The 14,353-nt window shown below is 40.5% G+C and overlaps 1 protein-coding gene across 4 annotated transcripts in view; it reads left to right on the top strand.

Annotated features, from left to right (window-relative positions):
* bcas3 (BCAS3 microtubule associated cell migration factor) overlaps nucleotides 1–14,353 on the top strand; it is a 473,019-nt gene that overhangs the window by 357,241 nt on the left and 101,425 nt on the right. The window contains exon 23 of one of the 4 annotated variants that reach the window (XM_034701112.1): nucleotides 3,634–4,217. The exons of the other annotated variants lie outside the window; for them this stretch is intronic. Coding sequence (XP_034557003.1) covers nucleotides 3,634–3,779 — 146 coding nt within the window. The 3' untranslated portion in view covers nucleotides 3,780–4,217. Of the gene's footprint in view, nucleotides 1–3,633; nucleotides 4,218–14,353 lie in introns of those variants that run through there. 4 annotated transcript variants of the gene reach the window in all.

A 14,353-nucleotide genomic window follows, 5' to 3' on the forward strand; every position in this document is an offset into this window, starting at 1 on the left:
TTAGTTTCACGCATTGAAAATAACTTTGAATAAATAGCGGCTGATCTTGTTCACGGTCTTGTTTGCTCACAAAGAGACATCGTTACTCATTTCAGTCTGTTTCACAACAAGCAAAAAACTCCACACTGCAGCTTTAAGCAAACGAGACCATCAGTGAAGATGCAGATTGTTTCTATACTGTTATTAGTCATGTCTAAAACCACTGACAGAACTCTGTATGAGTCATCCATTGCCTCTTTTATTTCCGTTTGTAGCACATGCTCTGCAAAGTGAAATGACTTACTGTTATCGGTGTACAATGGTTTTGAGATGAGCAATGTGACACCCTTTGATGAAAATAAATGATCTCACATTTGCAGAAATGTTGCGAGAGGTCTCAATCTGTGCACGTCAGTGAAGAAAACAACACTTTTAAAGACATGTTTGTGACTGCAAGAATTTTTCCAAAGTTTTTGTATGTTTTTTTTTCCTAATTTCATATATTTTGTATTACTTTTGTAACATTCATACATTTGCAGAATTTTATGAATGTATGAAACAGAAAATAGTGTATCTACCTTGATTAAAAAAAGAAAGAAAGAAAAATAAATGAATAAATTAAATTAATTAATAAATAAATGGAAAAGAAAATGGTAAAATAAAAGCATAACCCAGTCCCAACAAAATAATGATAATAAATTGAAAAATGAATAAATAACCCCAAATAAACACAAAATGATGTTTAAATGTTGCCCATGTTTAAAAGTTCTGATATTAGTAATGCACAGCTCAATAATTCGATGATATATCTCTGAACACAAGTAACAGCTGATGGAAAATTCCAACTGATAAACCCAGAGTGAAAACATCTTGTAAACATCGGTCCAAGACTGCATTAGCGTTTGCTTCCACAGTGTGATTTCAATGTTATTTACAGTGTGACAGACCCCGAGAGGTCAAAGGTGATGAAGTGCTAAAGAGGTCTCTGACACTTGACACACACACGGTGGCAGGCCCGGCTCCCCACAGAGCCAAACTGTCACCACGTGAAGTGGACGACTAATTAGCCCGTGATTTGTGTGTAAAGAGTTGTTTGAACACCTGTCCTCTAACCAATTTCTCCTTCTCTCTCTCTCTTTGTCTTTTTCATGTTGTGATGCCATCGAATGGATCCTAACAGGTCAGTGTCTTTTCTCTTTGTGTTCACTGTGTCTGCTTTGCATTTCCTGTTTTATCACCACAAAGCAACAGTTCTTTGCAATCTTACATGAGCTTTCTGGTGCAAAGGCCTTTAAAGCTTTAAAACAAGGAGATAGTTAATCGTTTCCAGTAGCAGCTTTGGTCAAACTGATGTCACAGCAGTAAGTCACAGGTGTGTTGATCTGCAGGTGATGTCATCCTGCATAACTTCCCACAACATGAGCAGGGTTGCGTGTTCTTCCGGCCCACAGAGCTTTATTGCTCTATCTGTCACTGCCAGGACTCGGCAGCTTTTTTTTCACACTCCCAAGGTGAAGAGGAATGAATGATGGCCGTCAGACTCGGCTTTCCTCATGCTTCCTCGTCCCCCTCTCTCCGTGCCGTGAGAAAGTCAGGGAGGATGGAGGGAAGTCAGGCCGCTCATCAATCCTTCCACAGAGAGAGAGAGAGGGAGAGAGAGATGGAGCTGTGAGGAAGTGAAGGTGTAGGAGGCTTGGTTTAGCCAAGGGGAGTCCCAGCAGGAATACACACACACACACATGCACAGAGGAAGAATAACACTCATATATCTAGCGCGTCAGCAACTGGCCTCTGTTTGCTCAGTGCTGACACCGGTGCAGCCAAAGAGCTACTGGAGTTTCTCATCACTGTCGCTCTGCTGTTTCAGGGTGCTGCTCGGTGCACAAATGGTCACTTTAACTCTGAGTGTTGGCCCAAAGTTCCATCTGTGTTTGTTTTGCATGAGTGCAAACTCCTGAAATGTGTGTGTGTTTAGGCTTAGTAAACTGTGAGCGAACATGTTAGCTACACGAGCAGCACGGCTTCAGAGGTGACACAGTGAGTTGGTTGTTCTGTCACTTTGATGAGATTGAGATTTGAGATTTATGGCCTGTAGTACGTTTTTAATCTGAGTAGTATCGACCAATCAGGTGTAAAAAAAAACAACTGAAAAACAGTCTGTATGGAGAGCAACAGCAGGAGGAACACAATCCAGCGTAATGATATGATGTAATGATATCTGCATGAAGAGCAGCTAACAATCTGTTCTAGATCAAACATTTACTCTGAGACACAAATCTGCTTGATGCTGTGTCACTAAAGACAATAAGCGTTTAGATTTCCTGACTTCCCTGAACGCAGCATCAGAAATGATGGATCCCACCTCCATTCAACAAACAAACATTGTAGACGTAGTTTTCTTCTCCTCTTGTGGACAGACCTGACAAAGATTTTTACTTTTAGCTACAACTAACCTGTAATTACAGATTCTGATTCAGAGACATGTTGAATCTGGATCTCAGGGTCTGGATTTTAGTCTAAGAAGAGTTCTGGTCTCTGTCTGTAGTCTGAGGGGTATCCACCAATCAGGTGTCAGCAGGAGAAACAGTCTGTGTGGAGAGCAACAGGAGGTGTTCTAGAATTCTGACATGAAAGACAGAATTCCAAAATTCTGTCTTTGATGTCAGAGTTCTGAGAACAAATGGAACATTCCGTGGAGAAGGTCAGAGCTAAAAAACATCAGTGTCTCTAATCCTCTTTCATAGACCTCCATTCAACAAACAAACATTGTAGACGTAGTTTTCTTCTCCTCTTGAGGACAGACCTGACAAAGCTTGACTTAGGCCTTTTGACTAATCTGTATCATGATGTTGTTATTTCACCAAACTGAAGACCTGTTAATTACAAGAACATCACAAGAACATCAGTTTCTGTTTCAGGTTCATACTGCTGAAGGAAGCCAGAGGGAAGCCTCTGAGGAACTGTTTACAGTGAAACTGAGACTCACCACAGACAGATAGGCAGGCTTTCCTTTGGGGATGTTACACCAAAAATTGAGTTTAGATTTTAAATCTTTCCAGTACCGATTGCATTTTTGACAGCAAATGTTCTTCCAGGAAACGATAAAGTTTGGCATGCAGGTTCTTTGCGTATAAACACTTTGGCTGTACTTTGTGAAGGTGCAGTTCCTTTTTTTCTTCCTTTTAAACTCCCTGAAGAGGTGCAATGAATACTTCAGTTCAAGGCCTTGCAAAGCCATCCCCTCCAAGGCCGTGAAAGAGTGCCGCACTAAAAGTTACTGCTCTCAGAAACAGAAATCACTTAACAGCCCGTTTGATCTTCCTTATGAAATATGCCGCCGGACAGCGTTTCATATAATCCCACACTGTTCGTAGCCGACGGCGGGCCTTATGACAGCAGTAAATTACAAAATGGCCGACCTAAGCAGAGGAGCGAGGAAGGAAGAAAGAGGAGGGGAGGGATGGCAAAAACACACTTTGGTAACCTAGCATCGCCCCCGCTCCTGCTCCAGCTCCCCATGGGATCAAACAGGAGGGAGGATTTGGACGAGTAAATCATTTCCTTCAAGTGGTGAACTCTCAGGGCCGGCAGAATGACTCAGACCTGTGTCTGTGTGTGTGTGTGTGTGTGTGTGTGCGTGTTCATATCAAACAGAGGCACCACAGCAACACTTTGCCAGAAAGCGCGGCTGCTTCTCTCTCACACTCTTCCTCCGACGATGGAAAATGTTGGTCTTTGAAGTCCTGATAAGGCAGATTCATCACATTCTCTCTGGTGCTGTCGTTGGTGAAGCTGAATAAAACCATGAAGTGTGCTGACGTTGGACGGGATGTGCCACAAGTCAGGGAGTGGAAAAATACTTTTACCCCACCAGAAGAGTATATCTCATTAGTTTCACTTTAATTACACAAGCTGGAAACAGCATGCTCTTGTTGGTTGACATGAATAGATTAGCTCAAGTTTTAATCGCAGTATGTTACAAAAGTGTTTTTCCATGTGTTGACGCACTGTTGAGCTCCTGCGTATTTACTTCTTCCACTCCACTCATAGATTAATGTTTGTTGATTAACTGAGACGTTTGTTGAAATGTTATTTTTTATCATCTCTGGGATTTTCCTGGGTTTTTTTTTTATTGATTATCCAATGATAATCCTTTAAATAATTATTTAAAAGATCATTCAAAGATACGCAAAGGTCAGATGTTTCCATCCCATGAACTGCCTCAGCACTCATTTAATTCATCTTCCAACTGAGCTGTGAACATCTGAATCAGTCAAATTAAACCTTTAAGAGTCTCAGTTTCTCCTGAGCGTCTTTAAAACATAAATAAATATGAAGTTATTAACTTATATTCTTCAGAAAAACAAAGATACTCCAGATTTATTCAGTAAATTAAGCTTTTTGTGTTGCAAAGAGATCCTTCAAATCCCTGTGGGTGAACAAATTATCTTTATCAAACCACTGCTTTCAAGAACAAGCTCTTTTTAAATTTTTTGCTTTGGTAAATATCTTTAATTCAAAAAATATTATTCAACTTTTTTCATGCATCACCTAAATTAAACTCCAGAACAGTGTTTTTATTTACTCCTGGGACTTTGGAGATAAACTAGCAGACCTCAGATGAACTATCCTCCTGAAAGCATGTAGCTTCACTTTAAGTGGACGTTTTTTAATAAACCATTAGCGTTAGCATTAAATCAACAAGGCAGAATGCTTTCACAGCAATGTTGGAATTATTTCATAGAAAAAATTCAACATTTGAATTCATAAATTGCCTCATTTTAGTCCTTAAAAATACCTAAACCCAAATAAAGAGGTTAGAAATAAGCGTTTATCTTTATTATAAGAGGACCAGTAGTTGAATTTCTTACTCTTTCAAAATAAAACCAACAGGAAGTTTCATCAAGAAAGCACTTTCAGGTTATTTCATGAGGTAATTTCACTTTATGATAAAAAATATTAGTTATTTTTTGCATTTCTGTCCAACCCTGTATACTGTATATTTTCAGAAATGATAAAGTATCAAAGAAAATATTCTAGATTATTTTCTCTTTTGATTAACAGGATTTTTATTTTGCTAAATGTACCAGAACGTTTATAGATAAACCAAACCAGGTGACATATGCCATTTTAGAGCAGAAATTTGAATTATTTGCAAGTGATTTTGTATCATGCAGCAAAAAAGTGACGTCTTTTTGTCCTGTTTTTATTTAAGTTTCATAAATATTCCCAGAAATGACGATAAATCAATAAAAAATAGGATGGATTAGCACCTTTTTTGCTCATATTTGGACCGTAAGGTGAAGTTTTTTCCCATAAAACTGTCAGTAGCTCTCCGAATATAAATTTTGACACCAAGAAAAGTTATCACTTTTTAGGAAACTTGGAGAATATTAGTTAATTATGCAGTTATTTTGTTATTTCTGCCCCATTATCAGAAGAAAAAAGGAACAAGTCCCAGATTCGTTGTTAATTAAGATTTTTTATTCCTCCCCTTCTTCACCTGTGGACTCAGGACTTTAGGACTCAGGACTTTAGGACTTAGGACTTTAGGACTCAGGACTTTAGGACTCAGGACTGTAGGACTCAGGACTTTAGGACTCAGGACTTTAGGACTCAGGACTTTAGGACTCAGGACTTTAGGACTCTGACTTCAGGACTCTGTCAGACCTGAGTGTTGATTCACGACCTCTCTCTCTCAGTTCGCAGGGATTCCCCTCCCTGTCTGCGCTCAGCTCCGGCTAATTTCCCCGCCTGCCCTCGTGTTCTTCTCTCAGAGTGAAAATTGAACTAGTGACATTTATAGGCTCGCTCTGATATTATTGTACCAGTGTGTTCAGAGGAACACCGCTTTGAAACAGACCCTGTTTTTCTTTTACAGCTTCACATGGCACGCCTGCAGATCTTATGAAATTCCTGTGTGTGAGTGTGTGTGTGTGAGTGTGTGTGTGTGTGTGAGAGAGAATGTGTGTGTTGTCTTTTCTCATTTAAAGACTGTTTCTCTGGACGCCATGGATAGACGTGAGGCTCCTCTGAGGTGTAACTAAATCTAACCCTGGTTAAAGAGCCTGACAGGGTCGGACTCACACTAGTGTGTGTCTGTGATTTCACAGAGTAATGTGTGTGTGTGTTGCATTGTGTTTTCTGCTTACCTGTACATGTGTGCGTGTGTATGTGTGTGTTTTCCTGGTTTGAAGATGTTGTGAGCGCTGGGTGAGAAGAAACAGAGCCTGGATCTGCTTTCTGTCACTTTGGGCAGCACAGACCCGACTTCATACATACACACACACACACACACACACACACACACACACATGCAGACGAGCACACACACTTATTCATACACACCAGATTAAAGCAGCCAATAGCAAAACAGCAGCACACGTCTCCACGAGAAGGCCAAACATGTCTGAACCTCAGTGTGGTGCAAACACAAACAAACTGAAATTAACTTAAAATACAGGTTATGTAATGAGGTTAAAGACAGCTCAGAATCAGTATCAGAATCAGCTTTATTGGCCTAGTATGCTTGAACACACAAGGAATTTGACTTTAGTAAACTGTGCTCTCTTTGTACAAGGCATAAGAATAAGACCTACAAATAAAAAATTAAATAAAAATATAATGACAATAAAATTAGCTATGAATACAAAAGAACAACAAATGGGCATGGCTAATATGTACAGGCTAAAATAATATGATAAAGTGCAGTGGTGAGTAGCAGAGGTAGTTTTTACATTATAAAAAATAATAGTTAAATAATACAAAAAATAGAAATATGGAATTCTGCTTGGAGAATTGTTGCACTGTGTATTTACATGTATATTTACAGAGAGTATTGAGCCAACAGGTATGACACTGTTATGGTTTAGTGTTCATCAGAGTGACAGCCCGGGGGGAGAAACTGTTCTTATGGCGGGTTGTTTTGGCGCACAGTGATCTATACAGTGATCTATACAGTGATCTGCACAGTGATCTATACAGTGATCTGCACAGTGATCTGCACAGTGATCTGCACAGTGATCTGCACAGTGATCTGCACAGTGATCTGCACAGTGATCTGTACAGTGATCTGCACAGTGATCTGCACAGTGATCTGCACAGTGATCTGCACAGTGATCTGTAGCGCCAAAATCTGAAAGCTCAAATAGAGCTTTCAGATTTCTTAACAGATTTCTACTCAATACTTACCTTTATTACGTTTTTAGCATGTTGCTTATTCGAATTCTAAAGTAAGTAGAAAGCTGTAGACAAAGTTACTATGGATAATGCACAGGGGTGAGCCCGACTAAGAATTTGCTTAGTCGAATCTGATTCATCAGATTTTGCCCATAGTGGATGAATAGTGGAATGTTTGTTGTTTTTTCTTATTGACCCAAAGTCTGCATGATGGTGACCACATGACAATATTACACATAACCATTTACAATTAAGAGACTCATAGCTTAAAGTAAAAGGGACAACAGAATATTATAAGTATAAAACTTAGATTTTTTTAATCTATATTGCAAAAACAACGAGGTGATGAAGGAGAGAAAACTCAAATAAGACCACCATCCGTTAAACATGGAACAACGCTCCACAGATATTTAAACAGTGTTCACACAGCAGAGAGCAGCACTGCAGAGGGTAGTTTGTCTAACTTAAGGCTAAACATTTGTATAATGTTCAAAATCAAACCTGAACCAGCTAAAGGGTTTTTAAATCTCTTAACAGAACCTTTTAAAACAGTCTTTCATCGCGTCTTTGTCCGCTTGAGTCTTTTCAAATTGTACGTGAGGAAAACCATCGTGTGTACGGGCAGAAGTGCGCTCCTTGCTTTGTTGACTGTAAATCCTGTCTTTGAGAATATCCTCTCTGATGATGTGGAGGTGGATGGGATGCTGTGGATTGTTTTTGAGGCTTCAGACAGCTTTGGGTATTCCTCCTGGTTCTTTTGGCCCCGTACAGTTTTTGTGTGGTCCGGTAATCCTTGATCTCACAGCCCTCTTCATGAAGCTGCTCCTCATCTTCATCACTATTTTTTAGGATCAACTGAAGTTTTATTTCCTGCCATGAACGTAGAAAGATTTAAAGACCAGCTGAGGTACGTCTGCTCCACAGGTCCCGCTAAATGGTCCACCTTTAATTACCAGGGGAGATTTAATTACCACTTTAAGGAGATTTAACACTTCAAGAGCTGTTCTCAGAATTACATTAAATAAGTCTATATTTATATAAAAATAGGCTAAATGAGACACTATTTTTACGGGAAACAGGAAAATAATGTAAATTAGACATTGAGCACCCCCATGGTTTGAATGGAATGATCCACCTTTCATATGCAAATATTCCACTATGAGATTGGCAGTCGACTAAGGCTCGTTAGAACCAATCGTTGAATATTCGACTATTTGGGGTCACCCCTAATAATGCGTAATATGCATTATGTGTTATCCGTGGTTTCATACAATATTCCTCTAAGGGGACGAGAAAGAGTGTCACTTTTTATCATATCATGTCATATTTCAGATTGTATTGTGACATATCAACTCGCAGCGTATCATATCCTATCTCTTATTGTTTGTTCCACAGTGTATCATTTTGTGTCCGGTCATGTCGTATCACGTCGCGTCGTGTCATTTCATGTTGTACTGTTTTGTGTAGTCTCACTTCATGTCGTGCAGTGTGTTATCGTGTTGTGTCGTATCCTCTCATTTCGGATTTCATGTCGTCCTTTGTATTGTTTTGTTTTGCGTCGTGTTATTTCGTGTTGTGTTGTCTCTAGCCTTATGTTATCAATTTGTTGTCATTTAGTTTGCAGTTATTTCTTGTCGTGCAGTATCTCGTCTAGTCTGTGTCATATCTTCCCATTTCATGTCCTACTGTATCGTTTAGTGTTGTGTTGTCACGAGTTTTGTCGTGTCATTTTGTGTCATCTCGTGTCGTTTCATGTCCTATTCTCTTCTTTCGTATCATCTCATCTCATTCTGTCTCATATTGTACAGTTCCCTTGCGTCTCCTTCTGTATTTTGTCATATCCTCTCCTCTTGTAACACATTGTGTCATATCATACGTATCATATTGAGTTGTTTTTTGTTGAGTCATATTGTGAATATTGCAGAATGCATTTAATAATACTTTAATATTTTTGATAATTCCTGTATGCCACACTGATAAACTTATTCCTCACATTACAATGCACCTAGAGGGTTTATGACATTTGTACTCCCTTTACCACACAGCCTAGTACTTACACTTATTCTCACGCTCTCACTTGCATAGTGCCCAAAATTTAAGAGGGTAGTGTGTTCCCAAATCTAACACATCTGTTTTGCACTTGCAACAGAAATATGCTTTTCACCATTCTTACATCTTCCATAATGGAAAATCTTAACCTAACAGCATTCTTTCCAACATTTAACCGTGATCGCCATCCTCCAAAATATCAGTTTTAGGGTTGGCTTAATTATTTAAAAAGATCATGATTCTCACAATGTGGAAATTGTTTGGTCTGTATTCAGAGTGAATTAAGAGTGGAAGCACATGTCAAATATCTGTGAAAATTAACAAATACTTCTATAAAGCTCATTTAAAAGCAACAGAGGTTGACCAAAGTGCTGTATGAGCAAATGTAAAAACCATAAAAACAGCTCAATAAAACTTAAAACCCAATAAAACTTCCGAGGCCACTTTTAAGACAATAGGACAATAAAATAGTAGAAGCATTAAAACTAACAGGAAAGGAAAAGGGTTTAAAGGGTAGCTCTCATGCAAAGCCAAAGTTAGGAATTTAAGTACAACTGATGTGCAATAAACCTGATTATGATTTTCGGCACTCCTTCTGGAAATGTCTTTAGTTTTAATGTTGATGTAAAACACAGTATCTCTTTCTCCCGCCCGTCTGCAGGCTGCAGCTTCTTCAGAAACGACTGATCGTATGTCAGACACACAATGAGCTCATTAAATCCATATTTCTGAACTTTAAACAACCAAACTTGGCTTCACTAAATTAGAGGATGTGTCCAACAGGCTGACACAGTCCTCATTAAGTCATTAAATCTGACAGAAGAGAAACTTTACGGCTGTTGTCTTTGTCACAGTTGTTCCCCTAATCTCTGTCATGACAGCACGCATCAGCCAGCAGCACATAGCCTGTAATAAACATGTCACAGCAGCTTTAAATACAACCTCACATACCGCTGACAGTATGTGGGGTAGTTAGACCGGCTATGATAATAAAAAAACTTCTTAAATCTTAAAGCCATGATCACATAATGAGCAGTTTTCTGTGTTTCAGTGTAGGGTGAATGTAGGATCATCATTTCTAGCACAGACAGCTCAAAGGCGCTCTGTGATCTACGCCCTCGTGGTTTTCATACAACATACATAAAAGAGGTGTAGTTACAGGGCGAATTAAAACCGCCTCGTAAAGACTGAAACACGGTGAGGTCGTGATAAGAGCAACGGTCACGTCCAGGTAAAGTAATGTTAAATAACCACACAATTCTTTATTATTTTGAAAAATGAAATCTGCTGAATTTATTGTATTTCATGATTTATTTAGTGATTTAAAATAGGTCCTACATAAACCAGAAAACTGATGCTTTGCGCAGACTCTATAGTAGTTTTCAACTTCTCTCCAGTGATGGGCCTTTATGTGAACCATGTAACACCACAGGATGTGGTACAATACATATACAGTGATATAATGATACGTACATTAATATTACAGTATTTATTTATTTATTTTCCTGGTTGGGGTAAAATTGTTGAAGCTAAGTTTGTCTGCTCCACATGACATGATTCAAAGGTCCTCCAGAATTGGTGCACAAACCTTTTGGCCTTGTCAGTCAATCGAGGAGTCTTTTCATCCAACTAGCTTCACACAAGAGTGTTTTCCTTGGAAGTGGATGATTTTGTGTTATACAAGCTGTTAGAAAAGCTGTTAAAATGTGGTCGTTCAGTATCTTAAAGTTTGCAGTTTAGTACGAGAGATCAGCTGAAATAAAAGTATTGTTAGCCGTACAAAGTGTAGGTCCATTTTAAAAAAACTAAACAAATCATAAGAAATTAAAAGTAATAAATACAACATCCTCCGTGACATCTGAAGCCAATCGGTTGCAGGTGCCATATTTGAAACGCTGAACTCAACCTAACTTCTGTGGAACTAGTGTGAGTCTTTAACTCCTCGCTTACAGCTACAGTGTTCCCGCCTGTCAATCAAGTCACATACGCCCTTACATTTAGTATTTTCAAAAACAAGGAGTTATAAATAAATTCATCCCCCGTACAGCGTGTGCTGATAGAGAAATGAGCTATTGAGACCTAAACATTATTTCATTCTGATGAATGAATGGATGCAGTGAGGTTTGAATCTCTAAGATTAAAAACTGCATATGTAAATCCAGCTACTTGTAAAAACACTCTTTCTGACTCTGTTTCAGTTAAAGCTAGGGTTGGTAGTCTCGGAAAACCAGCATGAATTTGAGTGTAGCTTTTCCTCATGACTCCGTCTAACCCCTCCCCTCCTCCCTCGGAGCTCCTCCAAAACGACGCCCCCCCGCTCACATGCACGAGCGCCGCTGATTCTCGACCATATGATGTTGACTGATTCAAAACCGGTCCTCACCAAAACATTCTCATAGTGAAAGTTAAAAACACAAACAAACATGGCTGCTGTTAGCACTCACAACTGTCATGCTAGCATTATCCAGTTGTACTGACGACACGATATCAGGAGAAAAGTTACAAAACATATATAATACTGTAACAACTCTACTGTTTGTTAAACCTGTTCAGTGTAGATGTTCTTAATTCCTACAGTGTTGACAGTCAGTGAAGGCATCAGGAGAGGTGTAGAGTGTGCGAGTGGGAGAGAGGAGAGACAAGAGGAGAAGTTCTTCATTCATTCAAACATTGATTGTTGTTTTGTTGGTTGGCGTGATCACGGCCGACAGTGACCGGTTAGTAAAACTCAGGGCAGAACGGCAAGACGGGATTTGATTGGTTTAAAATTTGGGGAGCCAAAAAAGGCTGATTGGTTGGTGTTTTCCCAGGTTTACTCCGGCTGTAGATAGCAGCTTTTCTTCACTCTTTTTTTAAGAACACATCATGTAATGATTGCCATCAGGACATAAAGATCATTTTAACCAGTATGACAAAAAGTGGATCTAAATCTGATTACCAACCCCAGCTTTAACGCTAATGTGAATTTTTATACCGGGCTCGGCTCTGCAGCTTCAATGCTCAAACATCACTTAAAGCAAAGTAAGCCTTGCTCCGAAGTTGAATCTAGATCATATTTAACAAAACAGCATGCAGTTACTTATATTTTGGTAGAAGAGTGAACACAAAGCTCCCCTGGTGTCATCAAGATAATCCTCAAATATAGCTTGATTTATCTATTTTTCAGCATCTGTTATCATAAGTTTCGGTCAGCGATGGTCACGGCGTGCTTGTTTTCATAGCAAGCATGCAGTGGTTGAGTCTGTAGGGCACATATGAAGACGTGTGGTGTTTCTGTGTCTGCAGGAAATAGAGACATCAGACTCTTGGAAAGCGGGGTGCTGAGAGCTGAGCACGGCCCTCTCTCGCCAGAGCACGCCTCTCCTGGACGTGTGTGTGTATGTGTGTGTGTGTGTGTGTGTGTGTGTGTGTGTGTGTGTGTGTGTGTGTGTCTTCCCCTGCCAATATATCAGTGAGTGTGTTCACGCTGGTTTGCAGTCGAGGGCGTAAAATTGTCAGACCCTTTTCACCCTCATGTGTTATAAGTCCCATTAATATCACGCTGATCCACGCAAGCTGTTCCCTCTCCGCCGTGTCCTCCCCTGAGTGCGAGGAGGTGTCGCTCACGTATCGTTTACATGTTTGTTGTCCTTAAATTTCTCCCTTGTTTGCTTGTTTCTGCTCATGTGTCGTCGTGTTTGCAGAGACGAGGTATATCCCCACATCTGTTTGGGTCCACCCCTTCTCCCCCCCTGCCCTCGTTCCCACCCCTGGTTGTCCCCCAGTTGCCCTCAGCATCCCCCCTACTACACCGCTGAACTCATCAGCTCAGCCCAGCACCGCTCTGCGCCGAGGCAGGAGTACAGGGTCCCAGAGGAGGGCCTGGCTCTGCTCATCCACCCAGCTTAGGAGGGCAGGGATTGGGTTTAGGCGACAGGTGCCAGAGGGACCGGCCAGTCCCTTCACAGCAACACACACACACACACACACACACACACACATACAGGCGAACACAGAAATACATACACTCTGAATCTGGCCGTGCCTTAATCCCCAGCCAGCTGTTGCAGTTGCTCGCCCAATCAGTCTAAAGTGTCGAGCGCTGGGGAAGCTCATCGATGTGTGTGTGAGAGTGGAGGGACGTGTGTGAGGGGGGGTCAGGTAGCTGCCATGCATGCCAGTCATCCCCGCAGTCCGGAGCACTTGGAACCAGACCCCTGTCCACCCTTGTTGACGTCCCAGGCACCCAGCCTGATAGATTCATAACACATGTTCCCCTGGCACTGTCAGCACGCGCGAATAATACACCCTCATTCATTATCTGCCCCCCGGCTCGGATACACCCAATCCTATCACAGTCAACCCCAAAGGCCAGCAGAGGTGAGACCAGGCAGACACTCTTCTGTCCTCACACCCCCCTGGCTGCCTTTGAGCCCAACCCTAACTGACCCGATGGACACAGGCTAATCCATCAGGAGCACAGGGCGAGGGGAGATCTGGGAGGGTTATGGAGGGCACTGCGTCTGCTGTCAGGGTGTATCGCTGCCAGTTCGTGGCTCATGTCATCACCGGGGTTTCGAAACGTCCAGGAGATTATTGCTGGATGGTGCTGAGGTTATCCCCAAACACTCACACAGCCAGAGGGAAACGTTTTAAACCGACCGGCTAATATTTGTATTTGCTAGATTTTGTAATCACTCATTTTTATCATAATTAATAATTAAGATATCTTTCAGATCTGTGGTACAAGATCTGAAGAATCCTTTAAATAATAGCCATTCATTACAATCAGTAATTAGCCTGAGAGTCGTTATTTATTTATTTTGTTAACTTTTGTACTCAAACCAAATATGACTTTATTCAGACTTAAACGTAAGTAACAGAAGAACTTTGAATTGCTGACAGATGCTTCAGGGTACCTTAAAATGGCATGAGCTTGTGTTGCATATAATACAAATAGACGTTAGAACAATTTAAAAGGTCCATATAAACACATATTTAAAGCTATACCTTCAAACAGACCTTCAATTAGAAAGCAAAGTGTAATGTCAAACAAACATACTAGGGTACCTGAAAACAGACCTAGTCATTTGAAGAAAAAAAAACAAGTACAGAGACATTCAAAGAGATTTTTGGCTCTTTAAACTTCCTTAAAACAGGCCTTTTT

The sequence above is a fragment of the Notolabrus celidotus genome, chromosome 14 (genome assembly GCF_009762535.1).
Source record: "Notolabrus celidotus isolate fNotCel1 chromosome 14, fNotCel1.pri, whole genome shotgun sequence".
Classification (NCBI taxonomy): domain Eukaryota; kingdom Metazoa; phylum Chordata; class Actinopteri; order Labriformes; family Labridae; genus Notolabrus; species Notolabrus celidotus.